At 34.9% G+C, this 21,786-nt stretch overlaps 1 protein-coding gene across 1 annotated transcript; it reads right to left on the reverse strand.

Annotated features, from left to right (window-relative positions):
* Positions 1-5,552: 5,552 nt before the first annotated feature.
* On the reverse strand, positions 5,553-21,145 carry LOC103496115 (membralin-like protein At1g60995). The gene is made up of 14 exons (XM_008457851.3): positions 20,675-21,145; positions 19,948-20,010; positions 18,620-19,051; positions 15,206-15,287; positions 12,559-12,620; positions 12,290-12,384; positions 10,519-10,598; positions 9,978-10,061; positions 9,407-9,523; positions 8,661-8,746; positions 8,430-8,536; positions 7,014-7,105; positions 6,851-6,927; positions 5,553-6,373 (listed from the first exon to the last, which is right to left on the reverse strand). Exons 1-14 carry the CDS (start codon positions 20,825-20,827, stop codon positions 5,897-5,899), a joined length of 2,007 nt encoding a protein of 668 aa, XP_008456073.1. The 5' UTR covers positions 20,828-21,145; the 3' UTR covers positions 5,553-5,896.
* Between the last annotated feature and the right edge of the window lie 641 nt (positions 21,146-21,786).

The following is a 21,786-nucleotide window of genomic DNA, read 5'->3' on the forward strand; positions in this document are numbered from 1 at the left end:
TCAAATTCTCTTGTTTCCACATTCCTTCACTCTTTGACTTAAGCATCTCTGTGTGTGGTAAGTATTACACTGATGTGCAAATTTTCTCTTTTACAAGCCACATTAATTATTCTCCCTACAAGCAGACTCACTATTGGTGTTACGTGAAGATTAGGTATGTTTCCCCTATCTAGAATTTGGCATCAACAATTGGCATTGTCTTTGGAAAAGAAATTATTCTATCAATAACTAGCATACCTTAACAAAGCACGAGTGACAAGAACAAGAACAAAACTTGGACAAAGACAACTCAGAAGAGGCTCAAAAGATCAAGTTGAAGTGAAAAGGCAAGGTTGAGGCGACCAATGCCGAGGAAACAAAGATGAACCAGAGAGCCGAGGAGACCAAGTAAGAGCAAAAAGCAGATGCCAAAGTGTTCAAGGTCATGGAGATAGAATTGAAACAAAGAGCCTAGGTTGAGGCTTAAGCTCAAAATTGTTAGTGGAAATGAATTTGCAATCAAAGTTTCATAGGCATTTGACTAATGCTAGCCCTAATGAATCAAGGTAAAATGTTTTCACCATCTGTATGTGACCAAGTACATCATGCACACTATGAAAACTATTGGAATTTATGTCTTAAAACTCGTTGTTTGTAGTGAAAATTATATTCTATTCAATAAAGTGGTTATTGGGGACTTATTAGTGAAAATAGAATATTATGATCTTGAATCCAATTAATTAAGGTCCCGAGGCATTCTAGTGTAGACTTGGACTTTATGTAGAGACGTAAATGTGGATCAAATTCGAGTTTATAGTCCAAACAGTCTATAGTGTATGAATAAGGTTGGACGTCTTATTTCGAGAACACTATGGATACGCTCTGCTCTATAGTTAGTACAAATGATGTGATCTTGAATCGTTCATGTAGGGACATGGAAGTGAGGGCATCCTATGTAAATAGTTTGCATAAGACTGGAACCATGAAATAGTCATTTTTAAGTTATAACACAATTGACTATATAAATTGACTATTTTGATTATGATGACCTTGGTATCTTAATCTTAATCCTGAGCTAACTATGAACTTTTATTCAAATGGTAGTATCCTTAGATTTGCATAGGTGAGGGTAGCTGAATGACGTTGGCCCAATAAGTCTTCCATTTCAGGGGTAAGACCGTGTGGATGGCTAAGGACATAGGGTGCAAAACGGAATTCGCTCCTACCCGTTTTAGGGTTAGTAGATAGGTTGTTCCCTTAAGGACTGAATCCAAGATTTGAACAAGGGATCCCGCCCTTTCATTAGCTTGAGAGGAATTTGGTTTACAGGTTAGACCTTAAATCAAATGTTCAATAGTAGATCAGTGAGACTTAAGGAACAAGATGTAGTCTTAAGGGTAAAATGGTATTTTGACTCAATCGAGGTTACGAACAACCTCTGAAGAATTAACTTACTGATCATGGTTATATCAGATGGACACAAATATATCTAAAGTGACGGGAGTACAACTACGAAATTTTAGTGGAATGACCTTTTAGTTATCGAATGTTGGTTAGCTTGGTCTAAAAGGGTTTGGCCAATTAATCTTGGATCGTTGGAGTCCATGATCTTTAAGTTTTCCTACTAACTCATATGGAATTAACTTAGAACAATTTGTTGGAATAATTTGAATTGTTTAAATTAGGTAAAGAGAGAGAAACTGACAAATATATTTGATATAGCCATCGATTATATGTTGGATAGAGATTTATGTTTAAATATGATTTAAATATTAAAAATACGAATACAGATTCATATTTGGAAGCTCAAAAATGATGAAAATGGTCAAAGTTGTAAAAAGTTAAAATGTTGACTTTTGATTTTGAAAAGTCAACTTTGACCGGCTTTATATTCAAATGTGATTTGAATTTCAGAAAAATGAATGTGGATTCATGCTCAGAATGTCGGAATTAGTCAAGACGGATAAAATGGTAAAATGACCATATTGCCCTTGGACTAGAGTTAGTGGGAAAATCCAACATTTTGTTGGATAATTCCACTAACACTTAGTAGGAAACTTTTTTACATAAGATGTAAACACATAGCCCATTAAACTTAGTGGAAGAAGAGGTGTTATTTTGTAAATATTTTTCATGCAATTTTGCATGTAATGTTTTTATAAATATAGTTTTTGAAAATTATTTTGAGAATTTTAGAAATTACTCAAATTTTATCAAAATTTCTCTTACCTCTCTCACACATAACCAAATGTTGGTTCCTTGTTTCATTCCTCCAATTCCATTCCATCTCTCTATTTTTTCCCTTCACATACGGGTCCCACAACCTGGTTCTTAGTCCGGAAAATAGCGGGTCAACACTAGTGTTGGTCACGGGTTCGTGATCATGAGGAGATTTGGAGGATCGGGAGCTTCAAAGGTAAGTTTTCTCTTAACCTTAATTAATGTAATTAGGACTTTTTTTAGCATGTTAATCACTAAAGCTTTTAGTTGTATATAGAGTAATTTTTTGATCCTTATTCCGCTGCGTTTGTATGTTATCCATCAAAAACTTGTTGAGGCTAAAGCTCAATATTATTGATGAAAAGCTAAGTTGATCATTCAGAGGCAAACACAAGTCTTAACTACATATTCACATTAAAGTGCTCAAGAAGCTAAAATAATGAAGCTCCATTGTTTCAAATTGAGTCAAAATTTAGATAGTCCAAGGTTGATCTGGTTGAGGTTGAAGAGCACCACTAGAGACTAAGGATCGATTAGAAGCCTAAAAGAAAAAGAGACAATGGAAAATAGACATGTGAAACCTAAACGAATAGAAGCCATCACCTGAGGTTGACCAGTCTAGGCCAAGTTCGAGGTTAACCTACAAAGGTTAAGGCCATGTCGACTTCCCATGATCTAGGTCTACCCCATCTTAAGAGGACTATGCAAGGATATGCTTCCCTATCAAACACAAATTAATTTTACAGAGGATATGCTTCCCGATTAAACAAAAAAAACAACTTTGACAGAGGATAGGCTTTTCCATCAAACAGAGAACTGCTTTGCAGAGGATATACTTCCCCGTTAAACAAAAAACAGATAGCGGGAATATACTTCCCTATCTCTGTTAAACGCTAGAGGGAATATACTTCCTTATCTCTGTTAAGCGCTAGAGATGACCATTTGTTGGTGATCATCTCAACTTTTAGTAATCAATATTCATCTCTCTCAAGCTCTCAAGCTTCGAAAATGGTCATATCCAGGCTACTTCACCTCTAAAAAATCGATGCTCATCTTTTTGAAGAAGGTGTTTATAATCTTAAGAAAATTGATTTTCATCTCTTTGTTATAAGATACGATATACGATGTTAGTCCCCAAAAAAAGGGATTAGCCTCAAAATTATGAAACCTGGAGGCTCTATTGGTAGAGTATCATGGGGTCATCTCCAAGATAATCTAAAAACCACTCTGGAACACCCCCAAGGTAACTCTAGGGGCCTAAAGCTTCGTCCAAAGAAGTTTCCAACATCAACCTTACAAGTTTGATGGGTTAATCTGTGGACACCTCACACGGTCAATGATGAGAAGCTCCGTCTCACTAAGAACTGACTAATAGGGTCACAAAGCACCACAAGTTAGAAGAAATTATACTCTCAAGTCGGACCAAGAATGTTTAGCTCATAACTGTGTATCAAAACCTCAAAATTCAACATGAGAGTGAAGATTAAAATTATGGATGGTTTTGAACCAATCCATAATTGACATTTAGAAATGAAAAAGTTGATAAGCATTATATGGACTGAAAGTAGCAAATAAAGATCAAAATGAGCCTAAAAAATGATGTTGGCTTAGGCCAGACCTAAGACAGCAGCCTCTGTCTCGGCTAAGGTCAAGATCGATGCTTATCGCAAGTGCCTAAAGTGACATGTTTTAAGCATGCCCTTGACTCAAAGTATTACTTTATGCCCAAAATATAACTCAAGGAAGACACTTGGGCTCAACCAAGGATGAGACCGACCCTAGCCAAACACAAAACCAAACACATGTCCCTTTGACCCTGTTGGTTATTCAATTGTCCATAAGTGGCTCAAAATTCCAGAGAATACCATATGTGAACTTTCTCTATAAATACATCATTATAACTTCATATGAGGTATCTAGAATCCTCCTCCCAAACTCTTTCACTCTTTACCTTAAACAACATAGTGTGAGGTAAACACCGCACTGTAAGAATTTTCTCTTTTATAGGTTACATGCTTTCTTCTGTTCTTCAAACAAAATTCATTGTTAGTGTCACATGTGGGTAATTAAATGTGTTTCCCCTATCTAACGTTTGACATCAACAATGGTTACAACTAATGGATACAATTAGCATAATTAGAGAAGAGGTAGAATTGCACCATTTGGAGGTCTAGGTACACATGGATCAACATCATGTGAAAATGGGCGTTTCCTTCTTTTCTTTTCTTTTCTTTTTTTCTATTTTATTGTTTTTCTTAGGAATAAAAGAGGGTTTTTTCCCTTAAAATTTTAGTCTTTTCCTTCATGTATTTTTCAAAATCTTATTGCTCTCTGGTAATGTCCGTTTGTTTGTTGTCTTTGTTCTCTTGTTTGAACATTTCAAAAAAATCAAAAAACCACAACAAGAGTTTATAATTTATAATTGTACTTTAAAATTGTCACACGTTTAAAAAGTATTGTGCATGATATCTAAAATAGATTAATTCCACATGCATATGTCAGTATAGTTTAAAGCATCAAAACACTAACTCACCCCTTGAAAATTTAGACCGGTTAATTTTAATTCATCCATCTTAAGAAGAAAAAACAAGTAATTCGCAACATCGAGGTCTGACCCAAATTGAGCAAAGGCGGCGTCTCCCACTATCAACCGAGAGGTGCGTGCTCATCGACAAGATCAGAACCTATATACTCTTCCTATTAAAGATAATAATAGTAAATAAATACCCTCTAACCTAATAATTAAATATCATTAGATAGTTTTTTAAGAAATATATCACTTTAGATGTAGCGTACACATTATTATTTAAGTGAGTATGATTTTCCAAGTTGGATAAACACATGACGTTACCACATTTCTTTGGAAATAACATAACTAATAAATTTTATCTTATTCCAATCATGAATCTATCTTGTATAGAAAGTTCAAACTTTGTTTCATAATCTTTTTAGATTCTTGAACTTTCAGAATAGTGCTGGTTTAAACAGAATATGGAAATTATTAACCAAATTCAAAAAAAACAAAAAACAAAAAAGAAAAGGTTTTTGAAAAATCCTATTTTTCCCTCCCAAAATTTAGCTTAAGTTTCCACTACATAAAATGTAAATTATAAAATTCATAAGAAGAAGTGATGTCTCTCCGAATATCAAGTGATTTAAAACAAACCTTTATTCGTTTCAAAACTAAATAATATCTTTTACTTTTAAGAAAAAAATATTATAATTTAAAAAAAATAAAAAAGGACAGAATATAAACAATGTAATCAGCAAACGAGAAGAAATAAAAGGACAAAGTTTCCACCAAAATTTATAATAATAATACCAAAGACATGCATTCATTTGACAAAAGATCGTTGCAAGAAAAAGTGTTTCCTTCATCTTTTACCATTTTTCAACAAGTTGTGGAAGTACCAATAAACATTTTTCTTCTTTCTATACACAGAACAAGATCTCCTGGCTCCTATCACAATGGCTTCAAGTAGATTTTTCTCCATTGCTATAAACATAAATAAAACTGAAGGACAGCATTGTAACAAAGACAATTAGATCAAATATCATTCTACCTACCGTTTCTTCCTTTCTTATCCATTGTTTCCCCGTCTCCATCCCCCCATTGCCAAATCAATCTTCAAGTTACATACACCAGTTGGGGAATGTCAACACCTATAGATCAGTTATCAGTCATGAAAATCCAAGACTACTGAACATTCTGATTCCCATTGTTCTCCTCAGTAGGTGATCCTGTATAAACTTGACCATTGTTCCTCGACTCTCGGAATATCGAACGCAATGAGTTAATACCTTCAGATGTAGCCCCTCCTAAGATCCAAAACAACAGAGAACTAAAAGAATTCACATTCCTCGGTTGCCCAAGTTCATGCTGTCCTGGAATTTGAATCCTGTCCCCAGTTCTATCGAGACTATTGTTTTCAGTTTGCTCTAGAGGATGGGGAACTTCTCCGGTCCCGCCTCCAGGTTCAGTGTGCGTGGTTCCAGATGCAGGTCTTAAATCTTGTCCGGAGTTTGGATCTGTATTTTGTCCAGTGGGATTCCTGGTGTTTAACCTTGTGATATGCAATGTGGAGGCTAGAATTGTAGAAGAGGTAATGTGGAAGTCTGGATGCTGATGTATCTGAGATCGTCTGTTTTGCATGAACCTCTGCAAAGCCGGTACCTGTATTGGATGTGATGGTTAATTATATTTTAAATGAGTGGTGATATGCAACAATGTGCGAGAGAGTGACAAGACATCATACAAAGAAGCCAAGTGCATCTATGTAAAAATTTGATCGACTTTACTTGGAGAATGTAAATGGATGAACTCGTAATGTGGCTCTCTCAATTCATGTCCAGAAAACCAGTATACAATAGATCCAATTTCACAAATCAACGAATATCTTATGCTTCATATATACTAGCAACTTAAGGCCCTTTGGAATAACTTTCTTAGTCATTCCAAACATGCCTTTAGTCTTAACCAACCTCAACTGAACATAGAAATATGTGTAGAGAAAATAACACAACAGACCAGGCTGACTTTGAGAACTTAGTTGAAATAAAACACAAGTTCAAATCTAAGACAATGATTATAGTACTTTTTCTGAAAATCATGTAAACGCACTTAATTAAATGAAGATGGAAAATACTTCACCTCAAAGCGGTTCCAAAAATATAGAATCAAATGCTGCATAAAGGCTGCAGTTGTAGAAAGAGCCAAATATGAAAAACCTGAAATTTTTGTGAGGATGAAATTAAGGATCTGGTCAACTATAAGTTTGTAAGCCCCACAATGGTTTGATAGATCAGTGGCATACCGTAAGCATACGAGAAGAAATAAATATGAAAAACCAAAAAATAGAGCAGAAAAAAGCGGGGGAAAAACTTCATCGATATTGGAGTCCGTACACTGCAGGAAATGAAAACGCAATTACATTAGATTATGTAATAGCTACAGGTGTACAAGTACATCATATATATATCGTGCCCAGCTGGTGTAACACTGATTCAACTATAAGCTATGGTGCAGAACTGATAGATCTGATTATTGAATAAATTACAAGAAGCAAACTTTTACATTATGTTATCAAAACTTAGCATAAGAATAAAAAAATTGGTTATACACGAAGCATTTGCATTACGTTATCAAAACTTAGCATAAGAATAGAAAAAAAAATGGTTATACACAGCCTTACCACTACAAACTTTTGTCACGACAGATGAATGACTATCCATGTTATACTTAAGTCAAACTATATTAACCTAGGAACTCAAAAAAGAAATATCATCTTATTTTAATTTGGACTAAGTACTCCTCAAGCTGTAAGAACAAAATCCACGATAAAGATTATCCTTCCAACCTTGTCCACCACAGCCAGATGGCCAAATCAAATAGAGGAGCTTTCACCTACATAATATTTCTAAATGACATCTAATGTAATTATTAACTTTTAATGAAATTTTTTGTGAACTACCCACAAAATGTGGCCAAAATAATTTTCTTTAATTTACTCCATACAACACCACTATAGGTTTCTCCAATTGTGCATTCCACAGGAAACAAAAAGGGGTGTTCTAGGTACTGAGTTTGTTATTGTAGTCCATACTTATAGTCCTGAGTTATAAAAATCAGTACTCAATAAATTAAATTATAATAATCTGTGTTTGAGTTGCAAACTATTTTAGTTCAAGTAGGAAATGGTAAACACTTGACAAAGAGGAATTTGAAATAGTAATATGGTAGTTAATAGTAGGTTATAATAATTGAAAACACCATATATTGTAATTGAAGTCCCAGACACAGGAGCACCCATTTGAAGTTGGGCCAAACAACCCCAAATGTGCTTTTTTTTCCTTGGAGGCGGTAAATAATATGCATCATTATTCTTATTTAGGTGGAAACTCTCTCTCTAGTGGGGTTTTTGTAGGTTTGTTTTTTGCACTCATATTCTTTCTTTTTTTTTCTATGACATAAGTTGATTTTATGAGGAGGTTGAAGCGAAAGCGCCGAAAGATGGGGCAGAGATCGAAGTAGTGACCGTTTTCTGAGGGATGGTTTCCGACCTAGGGTTTTGGTTACTGTCTAGCTATATTTTTCTCATGCATAACTTGGGTTGTTTTTAAATTGTTTTCTGATCGATGACATTAGTTGATTTTATCAAAAAAACCAGTTGTCATTCGACAGGATATACAGTGTGTGTATGTAATAGAGAGAGAGTGAGAGAGAGAGAGACCTAATTAGTGTAAATAATTCACTTAACCACACCAGGATCAAGACCATGAAAGCCAAGAGCTGATCGTCATAAAACTCAAACAGGAAAAATAGTATACCAATCATAATCTGCAAATTCAACAATAGACTATTAGCAAGAAAATCCTCCGTAGGACCACCAAAGAGTAAAACAAATCTAGAAATATAAGCAGGCGTACATATCAATAGTAAAGCAACAATCTGGAGTGCTTACTGGAACAAAGACAAGTGACTCGATTACATGCACAAAAATCAACTGAAAAGTTGGGAGTTGATGTCGAGCATGGTGTTGAAGCTGCACTGCAGAAATTAAAAACAAGTCTAAAGCCATTATATTTCAAGATAATTAATACACCCTTCCTAGTTCTACTATATATGTAAGAATGGATGGCCATATTCATTAACCGTGCTGGCAGACCAGATATCTCAGAATCCAGCCATATAAATGTTCCTGTCTTAAAAAATATTTATTAAGTGTGATCCATTGGATGCAGAACAAGCTCCACTCAATCAACCATTTTACTATGAGCAGTAACAGAAATTATTTATATAACTCAAGTTTTGTACCAAGAATTTTATCTAACGCCACCATTTCTAATGAATGATGACCCTACCTACAAAATCCTTATGTTTAAACTTTAAAATTCAACAGAGTTGCAGCATTTAATCACATTTTTTTAGTGTAAATATATGTAAATGCACCGACTCAATGTATTATGTATGTCTAGTACGCTACCATAATTGACAGTCTACCATCATACTTTATATAGAAAACAATGTTGCACGTGCAACATAAACATATTGAGGCTCATATGCAGGCAGTAGATAGGAGATCTCCCTAAATAAAATGTAGTTGTAGGCATCCATTAGAGCATGCCGCACATGAAGCTATAAAGCAGTACAAAGAAACAGAACTTCTCAGAAAGCCGTAAGTTCATAAAGCAAATGAAAGAAAGGAACCTGTAAACTTCAACATGCGAGTCTGTGTTTCCCTTAATGTAAATGACACCGACATGGTGGTAGTGAAGAAAACGAAGAGAGACATCATGAGCACACCACACTTGGTCACAAAGTAGTCTGAATGGAAACAGGTTGTGAGAACAGATATTTGGACAAAATGAATAAGGGCTTACAAAAAACAAGCCCCAAAAGTGAGAAACATAAAAGGTCAGCCCTCATAATCAAAATTTATGTATAACTAAGATTAACGCACATGTATTAAAAAGGATAGAAAAAATTCCTAGTAGTAGAACAGACCTGTAAAAATTAGAACTAATTAAGTTGAGAACAGACTTTTGTTTCTTGTTCAAAAAAAAAAAAAAAACGTTGAGAACAGACATGAAACCTTAATGGTTGAATGGAAAAGTTTATTTAGAAAGGACACCATTTCAAACCTAAACTCTACTTAATAAACTGTAACGTGACAACAAACACATGGAGAATGATAGCGAATAAACATAAACCTTCAGTTATTAAATCATCATATGAAAGGATCATATCAATGCAGTAAAAAAAGGATAAATCAACAAACCTCCAAATCTGGCAGGGCCCTCTGGCGGCTCAAATGCATAGCTAAGATTGTAAAACTCCTTTGTTTGGTAATTGTAAAGATAGCCTGAAACAAATCTAAACTTAGCTGGAGATGCAAATGATGGTATACATCCTCCTAAGTAAACAAAACAATAGAGATAATTGAGCTATGCTAATGTTGGTCACTCGTTTAAGGTTATGGGTAAATCATAGTAACTCATTAATAAAACATAAGTAGTCCTAAGAAAACCACTCAAGCTTAAACAATGATTTCCCTTGTATATCCTTTCATCTATCTCAATGAAAGTTTGCTTTTTCTGAATAATAATAATTAAGAGAGAGAGAGATTAAAAAGATTTTGGAGCTGAAAGATTACTCTTTACACTAAATCAATTACTAGCGGTAATTTTAACAAGTCTACAAAATGCCAATTGAAGATGCGGAAGAGAAAGAAAACCAGGTGATTTCAAGTAAAGCACATGCAACGCACACAAACATTTTCCAGTTTCCACCATAACAAAGTAACTACAGACAGTTATTACCTTGACCTGGAAAGGTAAGTAAGCTGTTCATCAAGATAGTATCATACCCAACAAATCTGTTAATGAGAAGTTGCTGCCATCTGCCAAAAAATAATCATCATTATCATTATTAATATGCTTGTGATTATGAAATAATTGCTTCCCTCCGCAGTTCTTATTTTAAAAATTCACAGCTAACCCCATAAGATGTTCAATTAGTTCAAGAAAGAATAAAAATGTTGCTAAGACAAACAAAATTACAATCAAAAGTAATGAATCTTTTTTTGGGATGAGAAACAATCTAATTGAATTTCGTTGATTTCATGAAACTACAAAAATGCAAATAATGCCACGAAGATTACATGAAGTAATTCCAAGTGCAATAAGAGATGTAAAAAATATATGAACCTACAAATGAAAGATTAGGTCAGATAGAATTCTAAGAAGAAACTCACATTTATCAGCTCAACATAAATACAAGGATGAAAAAAAGAAAAAAAAAAAACTAACTAGTTTGTTTGCTTCAAAAACATTTTAACATTCGCCAATATTTGTAGGAAAACTTGGTCTTACTAGTGATTGTATCGATTCAAAAGGACTTCAGGGAAAACCAGCGTATTCGACAGCATCAGTTATCTCTCTCCTCTAAAACTACTTTCTATTCAAAATACACATAATAATCCCAGAAAAATACCAGGTATGAACTAAAACCAACCTATCATCTTGCAACTCACACAAAAATGTACAAACCAAACTCTGGCTCATAAAAGCCATGGCCCACAGTCATTCCCCTTTTTACCCCTTCTAGGATAGTTATTTACAATTTGAGGCCTCCCAACAGTATCTCTCCTTACAGTGCCTAACATGTTGTTCCTTGACTGGGCATGTTGGCAAAGCCACGCAACTAATTGTTGAGATCTAAGGTCCTTCCATCAAGGCTATATGTTGACAATTACGCTTGAAAAGAACCAAGAATTCTTGATGGTGCCAAGGGAGCCTAGAATTTTTTACCTTACTTCCGAGCCTTAAAGATTAGCTCTTCAGCTCATCAATTGTTTACTATTTTCATTTTTATAAGTTGGGATCTTTCTTTTTGGCATCTTCTTAGTTTCTAGAGTGGGAGGATTCCAAATTATCCTCAAATCCAGTTGCCCTCTCTTTTACATCAGTGAAAAATTACTAATCAAAATCACATTTGGAAATAATTGAGCAAGCAATAATGTTTCAATTTTTAACTTTTGAGAAAGAAAACATGTTCAAATGAGGCCCCTTTTTCCTCCTTGCCTTGTTCAAATCAAAGCAGTTGCACTCCTAAAAAAATGCTATAAAGACAGAGGAAAAAGCTAACAAAGAGCCCTTATGATAATTTGTTAAATATTATATTAAATTTTCCCTTTACCCACAAGCTTAAGCTTTTGGGTTGAATTGGTGATTTAAGATGATATCAGAGCAGATAGTCCAAGGAAGTCATGTGTTCAAGACCCTACATTGTTGTTTCCTCCCTATTTAATATTGATTTCCACTTGTTGGATCTTCTTCAGATTTCGAGCCCACAAGTGAGGTAGAGTGTTAGATATTATATTAAATTTGCCTTTACTACTAGCTTAAGCTTTTTAGCTGAATTGGTGATTAAGACATTAAAAGTGCAAGGAACAAATGAAAAATCTTAAAATACAAATGAGTTAGAAATCTTAACTAGTACTCTGAGAACTAGAACTAAAATTTTATACAGGAATCAACAAACATAACATGCCACATTCAAAAAGTAGATTCACCGTATCAATAGACATACCTGTTTCCAAAGCATGAATGTTGAGCTGGTATAGTTATATTCACTGTCTGTATATTATGCCTAGACTTAGCTCCTTCTGGTAATAAAAAATATCCCTGCACCATATGAACCACCTTATTGCCAAAAAATGGAATGCAGGCAACTAGAAAAGTACTAGAAACCAGGATTAATTCAAATAGGCAAAAATAATACATTTTCAAATTAGAAAACAGAAGTAATCTAGCAAAAGTTATAATAACAATAATAGATGGGAAATATAAATAAATTACCTTTTCCCTAGTATACAAGTATGTTGGTTCAAAACTTTTACTTCTTCTCACGAGCCATTGCACTGAAAAGAAAAATACAAAGCAAAGACATCAAAACAGGTCATCAGCAACATGTACAATAACTCCATCGCTACATAGCCAAAATCTAGAGTATTTGCCAACATGCTTTCAAAATTCCAATTTTATCCGTGTGTCAAAAGCTTCGTTTGGGATTTTGTGGCTTTTAAATAATTTCGTGCTTTTAGAAAAATCTGCGGTAAATTGAAGCAAAATAGTATTAGGTAAATTTTAAGTTAGACCTCAACAAGTTGGCTATTGTGTTTAGTAAATAAATACTAAATTATTTTATTTTATATATAATAACTAAAAATAAACCTACTATTAACATTTGGTTATGTGAGAAAGATACCAAATATATAAAATAAATCTTAATGTTGAAGGATAAATTAGAACAATGAAAATTTATTAAAAAGTGAAATATGTTTTTTATTTTAGGGAGTAAAAGTGTTTTTTAACCTTTCAATTATGTTAAAGTTCTTTCATTCTTTGCCAAATATAAGAGCCTTCCACAAAACTCGACAAATTCAAGCAGAATAAGGAATAGGTATCCAGCTTCAGCCTATGACCTTTTCTTTGGGGGGATACTGGATAGAAACAATTTTCATTGAGGAAGAAAGGAAAAGAATACACGGGTGTACAAAAAGCTAAGCCCACAAAAGACAGGGGACCCTCCTCGAGGCATCCAAGAAAACAATCCCCAAAAAAGAACCCCACTGAAGAAAGGGTTTCCAACCAGGTAAACTGGTGAAGTACCTATAGAAGAATTACAAAAAACCTTTAAAACCAAAGTCCAAAAAGAAACATGAAACCTCACCAAGGACCAAACCTCACTAAGGTCCCTCTCCATACCCCTAAACACTATGTTGTTTCTCTCTCCCCACAGATCCCAAATCACAACACACACCCCAGCACGTCAAAGAAAATGTCCTTTCTCTCTTAAAGGAGGGTGAAGGAGTAATTCCCCGACCATCATGCGAACATTCCTCTAGCAAGCCAACAAAACATCAAACTCCTGCAAAAAAATGATTCAAATCGATCTTGCATGCGAACACTTCTTGATAAAATGATTCGAGCTCTCCTTCACCTTCCGACAAAGGATACAACAAAAAGGACCCATTAATGAAGGTAGCTTTCTCGAGAACTTATCCATTGAGTTCACGTGGCCAAGTAGGACTTTCCAGACAAAGAACCTGACTTTCTTACAAATCTTCAACCTCGATAAAACATCAAAGATCGACTCAACAACGGGAGAGGGGTCGACTAAAATCCTAAAGAAAGACTTGCAAGAAAAGTCCTCCGCCGAATTAGGGATCTAAACAAACCTGAACATCCCTTCTTTCCAATCGAAAATCAAAACCCTCGATCAAAAAAAAAAAAAGAAGCCACAACCGTGAACTCCCTAAACCTTAAACCCTAAGCCCAATGAGAAACATCAAACATGAAAATGATTAAAATACACCAAATTTCACCATTCTCCCTTTCCCTTCCCCCCCCCCCCCCCAAACATCCTCCTATTCACATCACACTCACACAAACAGAAGAGCGGCAAAGAAAATGGCATCCTCCTCAAGTGGCGGATTGAAGAGGAGCTTCTCGATCATCACTCTAACATCTCTATGGCAAGCATACGAAATGTCGAACGTCTATAAAAAGGCATCCTAAACACAGGTTGCCAACTCACAATGAGAAAGAACATGGTCCAAGTCTTCCGACATAGAATATAACAAAAAGGTCCAACTAACAAAGACATCTTTCTATAAAGTCTATCGAACATACTAATACAGTCATGAAAAACCTGCCAAGTAAAGAATCTCACCTTTCTAGAGACCTTAACCCTCCACACCAACGAGAAGACCAACTCGCCCGCGAGGGAAGGGTTAACCATACGCTGTAAGAAAGACTTACACGAGAACCCTTCCAAAGGATTAGGGCTCCAAACCCTCACATCTCTCCTCCCAAGACGAAAAGGATGACTCTCAAGAACAAGAATCGTAAACTTCATGTATTTGGAATATTATGACCTATTGATGTGCCCTCTTTCTCATCCCCTATTTTTGGAATATTTTGAATGAATGAAGAAGAATTCTATAACTTCATGTATTAAGAAGAAGGAAGAAAGAAATAAAGAAAGCAAAGAGAGATATAGAGGTTGGGACATGGGAGCTATAAGATCTTGTTTGCTTCAATATCAATTATTGGTAGCTAGATCCTAATATTTTTATAGCTACTCTATTTTCTTAATTCTAGCCAATTAAAAAGCTTTTCAATGATCTCCCGGCCTAAAATTAGGACGAATTCCTTGTATTTAAGCCTCATCTATGCATTTCATAGGAATGAAATTGATTATATTATATATCATATATGCATGCCTATTCTACTTATGTGTAGAACGAAAGCCTAAGAGGGGATAAATAATTATCTCCATGCAAAAATCAAATAGCGTGATCATAAGCATCAAGGCCAAGAAACCAATTCTATCAAAACACAAGGCTGGTTTTCTACGGATGGTCTGTGTCAACATTAAAAGAAAGCATTTCAAGTCATTACATCATTGCAGGAAACATATAAAGAAAGTAGCCTTATTTACCTGCAGCTGACTGGATCCTGTCCAGATGAAGAATGTGTGACCACTTGGAGACATCAAGACTCAAATTTATCCCTGCAACATTCTGCTCTAGCATTCAGGCAAACAGCAAAACGTGTTTGAAAGTAGTTTTGTTTTTAAGAAACAACTTGTTAACAGCAAGGAAACCATACAATTAGGAGGATAAGATTGCAAGCAGTAACTAAAGTTTCAAATGCATAACAGCTAGTCTAGGAATATTAAAAGCTCTAAGGTCAACAATCTAAGGATTAAGGAATAAGACTTACATCTTATTATTCCCTATTGACCATCACCGAAGCATCAACATACATAAAGCCACAAATTTGAAGGTTAATATTTTGAAGGCTAGATCCTGATCAGTTAGGGCATGTATTGATCCAAGGAGTAGGAGTAGGAGTGGAGTTGGCTTCTTCTTTGGCCCAAAGAGGAGTTTTTTTTTCCTTTTCTTTTTCTTTTTCTTGTCAAGAAACAGAGACTTATATTCAGAAAAGACCAGAGACTGTTTGGCCCAAAGAGTTTTAAGTTACTATAGGCCCACAACTAAATAACTTTCCAAATTAAACAACCTCACTCCTTGCCCCAAATGCCCCCTTAAGCACCAAGCATTAACTCTTTTTTTTAAAATAACCAAGCATCAAAAGACATGAGCCCAGTGAACCAACCACGCACCAGTTCTACAAACTATCATATAAGTGTGTATGTACTTGCATATGGAGGAGGTCCAAGCATTTTGTTATTGACCTTCTTAAGGCTACAACTTTATGAGGGTTGGCTTATTAGTTGTACTTCAACAAAATAGCTCATCTTTTTCCTAGTCTGAAGTTTTACAAAAGCTTTGAACCCTGTCAAACATCAGCTTTCAAAGGTGCCCTCTAGTGGTGGTTTATAGAAAAAGGCCAAAGTGCTAGGGACCATGCCTTCTAAAGCAATCTTAGGCTTTATTTGAAAAGAAAAAAAGTGCTAGGATCTTCAGATAAGTTTAACTCTTTCTAAATGCTTTTGTAACCTTGTACTGTACCCAACATCAACGCTGCTCGGTGCTGGTGGAGTCTGTCCGGTATTTTTAGTGTCGCTTGGGGATAATGTTAGGCAACTCCTTACTGGTCCAGTTTTGAAAGTAGGCCCTTGGTTAATTTGGGCTAATGCGATTAACGCGCTGTTGGATGAAATTTGATTTCAAAGGAATCAAAGAGTGTTTCACACCATACATCTTGGGTGGATGGGTCATTTTGAAGTAGCTCAGCTAAATTCATCACCTTGGTGCACTTTTTCCAAGCAATTCAAAGACTTTTCCATTCAAGACATTTGTTCAAATGGGTGTGCTTTTATTTTTCCAACTTAAGTTTTGTTTGAGCAATGTATTGTTCTATTTTGATTTTGTGTTCTTGTTTCCTTGTTTTTCGGTTTTTGCTTGTTTAGATCAATTATGGATATGATGAGGGTGCTAAGAAGATGTCAACCTAGTTAAGATGCTCGGGTACACCTGCTAATCCTTAGCTCTCTATACTATTTTCTCTCTCTTTGTGCTTTGAGCATTTGTCTCATTTCAAAGACTTGTTGCCATTTCAAAAAAAGAAAAGGAGTACCTAACACAAACTTTTTTGGCAATCCTATTACCATCAACTTAGATTGGAGGGCCTTTACGTAACGTCAAATAGAAGGGCCACCTTGTCCTCTTATCTATTAGCTTAGGCTGTTCTAGGCCATTTGGTGTCTGTTTAATTAGAGATGTGGCTAGTTCCTTCATTATATATATACATCATTTGTTGGGTAGTTTGCAGATTTCTAATCAAAGAGAAACCCATTCGTTGGGTATTTTGCAAATTTCTAAACCCTCAGGTAACCTTTTGGGTTAGTTGTGAATTTTCTTTTTTTCTTTTTTAATATTGAGTAAAACAATTTTGGGGCCAGGAAGTAGGGGTCAAACCAAGATGGTAATCTGGTGTCTTATTAACTGAGGTAAACTCAAATTGGCAAGTTGAGTGGTGACTTAAGAGGTCGTTAATATAAAGAGATCTCCAAGGTTGTGACATGTGAGACAAACCCTTGAAGATTTATTGCCACGTGAAGAGGCTAATTTCCCAGCTCATTGGCTTAAAGTTGGTAGGAGGATAAAGTTTTCTGAGAACTGTTTAGTGTATATGAGGTTTCTTTTACACAACCAAAGAGTTCGAGGTTTGGAGCAATGAAACATTGGGATGGTATTTAAGAGACAGCTAAATGAGAGAATTTCAGCAAAGCCATGCTGGAAAAGAAAAAAAGCATTCTAACCAGAATGTAAATAAATACGCGAGGAAGGTGCATGCCTCAACAATCAATCAAACGTTGGGATGGTATTTAAGAGACAGCTAAATGAGAGAATTTCAGCAAAGCCATGCTGGAGAAAAATGCATTCTAACCAGAATGTAAATAAATACACGAGGAAGGTGCATGCCTCAACGATCAATGAAACGTTGGGATGGTATTTAAGAGACAGCTAAATGAGAGAATTTCAGCAAAGCCATGCTGGAGAAAAAAGCATTCTAACCAGAATGTAAATAAATACGCGAGGAAGGTGCATGCCTCAACAGTGGACCATTTTTCTCCAAATATATGTGCAAATCTCTTATCCACCATTCCTCCACCTCTTCTAAGGTTTTTCGATTCATATTATAAAATCTAACAGACCCTAGTGGAGGTTAAATTCTTGATTTGATCCTTAACTTGGTAAAACCAATTCAAACAATAGAATCCAATTGTGGCTATTTGCCCCATTGCTCTGTCCTGAGATACATTACTGCCAAAACACCAACGGCATATTTTCTATAATGGGCTCCAATAGGTCGCATGAGATCTTAAGACTTGGTGCAATCTCACAGGAAATTCTTTCAAAGGAAGCGGTATGGCTTTGTGGATAACAGCTCCCAAGGCAATTCGGAGGGTTTATCCAGCTGGAGCGAAGCTACAATATTTTTTATGGGTCCAAAAAGGCAAGAATTTTTCTGAGGTTAAACATTTACTTCCATCCAATCAGATAAAAGGAATGTTTCTAATTTTTTGAGTCGGACCCTATTCAATTAAGTATTCCATAAGAATCAAGAAAATTTAGGGAAAATGGAGTATCCCAAGTACCAACTCCAAGAAATCATCTCCCCTTCCCCGTCTATCGATAAAATGACTTTAGAAGTCTAGAACAAACAACAAAACAGGAGAACAGGAAAATAAACCCCATTATTGTATTTGAAATAATAAAATAATAATAATCTAAAACAAAAAGGAAGGACCTCTTACGAGCTTTACATTATATTACAGTTGTAGTAGAATGCTAACTCAATAAAATATTGAAACTAAAATTGACCAATAAAGGAGCATGCTTGAACCTTACGATTAAAGTAATGCCATCAATAATTTACTCACAGATAGCTTCCACAAGCTGGTCAGGATCTGCTTTGTATGTCTACAAATAAATAAAATTCGTCGGTTCCACCTTTTACCAAAGTGAACAATTGCTGCCTTAAAGGTCTCCTTGACTGATATCAGGAAACTAATGTGGAACTCTTCTTTTTCTTTGATGACTGTATCATCAACTGCTGCTTTTGAGCATTGATCCCCACAAGTATTCTCTGCTTGATGTTCTAGAATCTCTGTATCTGATTTCCAGAGCTTTGGTGCAAACTTACCCCTCCTAGCACCTGAACCAAACCAATTTAACCAAAATTTGGCAGCCAAAAATGTTAATTCATCCTCATCATTTGCCACTTCCAGACTTTCTCTCACAGTTTCCCCACCAGGGACATCTTGAATGTTAAGTTCAGATTCATTTTGCGACCACAAGCCTGCAGTCGTTATCTATGAAAAATGACACAAGTTTAGATTTATCATTTATACACTGAAGTAGATGTAAGTAAGCACGGAAGACAAAATGCAGGAAAAGTAATTTAAGATGTAGACTAATAGAAATTTATAAACTAAAACAATCAATAGTAGAAATCCAAGAACATAAACTAAAGAAAGTAGAATACTCAAGCATTTCTAATTTTGACCATCATACTGAAAAGCAAATCAGATTTTTACTACTGAGTACTGAGAATAAAAATTTCATCTAATTCCAATGTTCAGTCTCTAGGAATAAGTGCCTCTTCTTGTCTGTCAGGAGAGGGAGAAAAGAAACAAACATAACATACCATGATCGGGAGACCATTATTAGGAATAGTCTATATGTTTGTTTTTAGAAACATATAATTTGATAAAAATCATTTTTACGTTTATTTATTGATAAAGAAGATGGTTAGGAAAAAAACCAACAGAAGTTCAAAGAAAAATGGAAGAAATTTCTTAGGCACAAAACAAGAAATTAGATTCAACAACAGCAAACATTTTCTAAACAGGAAATTATAACCTCGTAATCAAAGAGAGTGAGATGGAAAGCAGGAACGATAAATTGCAAAGATACCGATTGGACAAACAAAAAAGGAATTGCATCGGCAGAAATCAGAAAAGTATTACAGTTTTTTAAAAAGAAAAAGAAGGAAATAGAATTCTTATAAAAAACAAATCTACATAAAGTCTTTCACAGAAGTATATGAGTCTTTGATAATCTCTCATTTTTATCAAACAAAAAGCCTTCAAAGAAAAGCCATGACAACATTGGTGTATGAAATTCTTGCTCTCCCAAAAATCATCAAATAACGATCACCAAAAGCAACAAACAGTTCAAACTTTGACTACTTGGAGACAAGACTTACCTTAATTTGAATAAGTTGCGCTTCTGTTGTCTCAACTCCAGAGAGCTCACTTGAACAACCAGGCTTTGAATGCAGGAAGAACAAAGCTTAATTAAAACAACATAAAAACTAAATAACTAACCTGTAGTCCATACATAACAAGAAAGGGCCCAAACAATAATTAAAAGAGAGATGGAGAAGCTAGTCTACCATATGTCTAACTCATGTTCTAAAAATTAAAGAGTTCAACTCAAAATAGAGTCTCTACATTTCATTCTCTTTCAGAACTCATTTTATGAACTCAACATAGAGAGTCCTGAACACTAAAGAATTCAACTCGAAACCTAAACCATTCAAATTCAAACATTCTGAAAGCCACTACAACCAGATTATGACCTCCCGACTTCAGCATCTTCATTCTAAAAGACTGCATCCAGAATTCATCAATAAGACTTTATAACGATAACTTACAATACCCATAATTGAAGTGCCACGATCTCACACATTACACCACAGTTTGCAAGGCTCAATCCAAGTCAAGAAAAGTAAGAGGGAAATTTAAAAAAAAAAAAACATTTCCGAAAATCAGAACTAGATTTAAAATATACACACACACACACATAGAGACAAGCAGTGTCACTAAATTCGGAAACAAATATTGCAACCCTAAAGACAGGACTAAAAAACATTACAGAAAACTCCCAAAATACAAAACACATATAAATCAAATCGTAATGTTGAGAAGAACCTGTTGTACGTAGTTCGCGTGCATGACCACAAGAATACAGAACAAAGTAATGGCTATACAGAGATTCATATACTCCAGAGTGGCTCTGACTTTAGGAGTCAGCATCTGGGAAAACCGTTCCTGAACTCGAATAAACGTTTGTTCTGGATCCATCCCTTTGCCCAATTATTTAGAAATTGAACATCAAGAAAAGCTCTCCTATGAATTCTTCTTCTTCTTCTTCTTCTTCTTCTTCTTCTTCCCTTCTTCTGGGAAAGTGATGCAAGGTTTCTCTCGAAGCTCTGTTGCAACAGGAATGGATGTAATTGCTGTCCTGTTATCAATTCAATCGAAACGATTCCTTGAAGCCTTTGATCGTCATCCTCGATCTTCCTCAACAATTTGTTTCTATTCTTTTTATTTACGAGGATGATTGTGCCCTCATCCTCAAGAAATAAAAAATTAACCATGCATATCATACAACATTCTTTGAACTCCACTTATCCACCTTCACCCTCCCAAATATTATTCTTATTTTAAAAAAATAATAACAATAATAATAATAATAATTAGGGTTTGTTATTTTTGTTCTATGGATGTGTAAGAGATGGATCTTAATATATACCCACTTGATTGAAATTTTTTTAAGTCTCATAACTTAATTAATTAAATGTTTATATAGTTGCTTCTCTCTTTGCTTTTATGTTAATTTAGTTAAAATTTTATTTAATTAGCATATTGAAAAGCCTTCTGTTATTGTTAATGATACTACTAAAATACAGGGACGATTTAGAGATGTGATAATGCCTAGAATGTGTTGGCCTGTTTCGTAGGAGTTAGAGAGTTCTTATTTGACGGAGTTCAAGAATTATTGCATTATAGACCCCAACCAGGTTGATATAAATCATGAGTAACAAAGTTACTCTAAAGTAGTTAACCAAAAGGAAGTTAAAAGATGAAACAACCCACTAAAAACATTCACATTATTGTTTTTATACTTTAAAAATCTGAATATTTGGTCGCTTTTTTAAAATTCAAACACCAAAAATTTTGTTTTTAGAAAAACACCAAATTTTCTTAAAAAAGTGTATTACTTTGAAAAGTATAGAGTCAGAAATGTACAACCTATATCT

This window comes from Cucumis melo, chromosome 6 (genome assembly GCF_025177605.1).
Source record: "Cucumis melo cultivar AY chromosome 6, USDA_Cmelo_AY_1.0, whole genome shotgun sequence".
NCBI lineage: Eukaryota > Viridiplantae > Streptophyta > Magnoliopsida > Cucurbitales > Cucurbitaceae > Cucumis > Cucumis melo.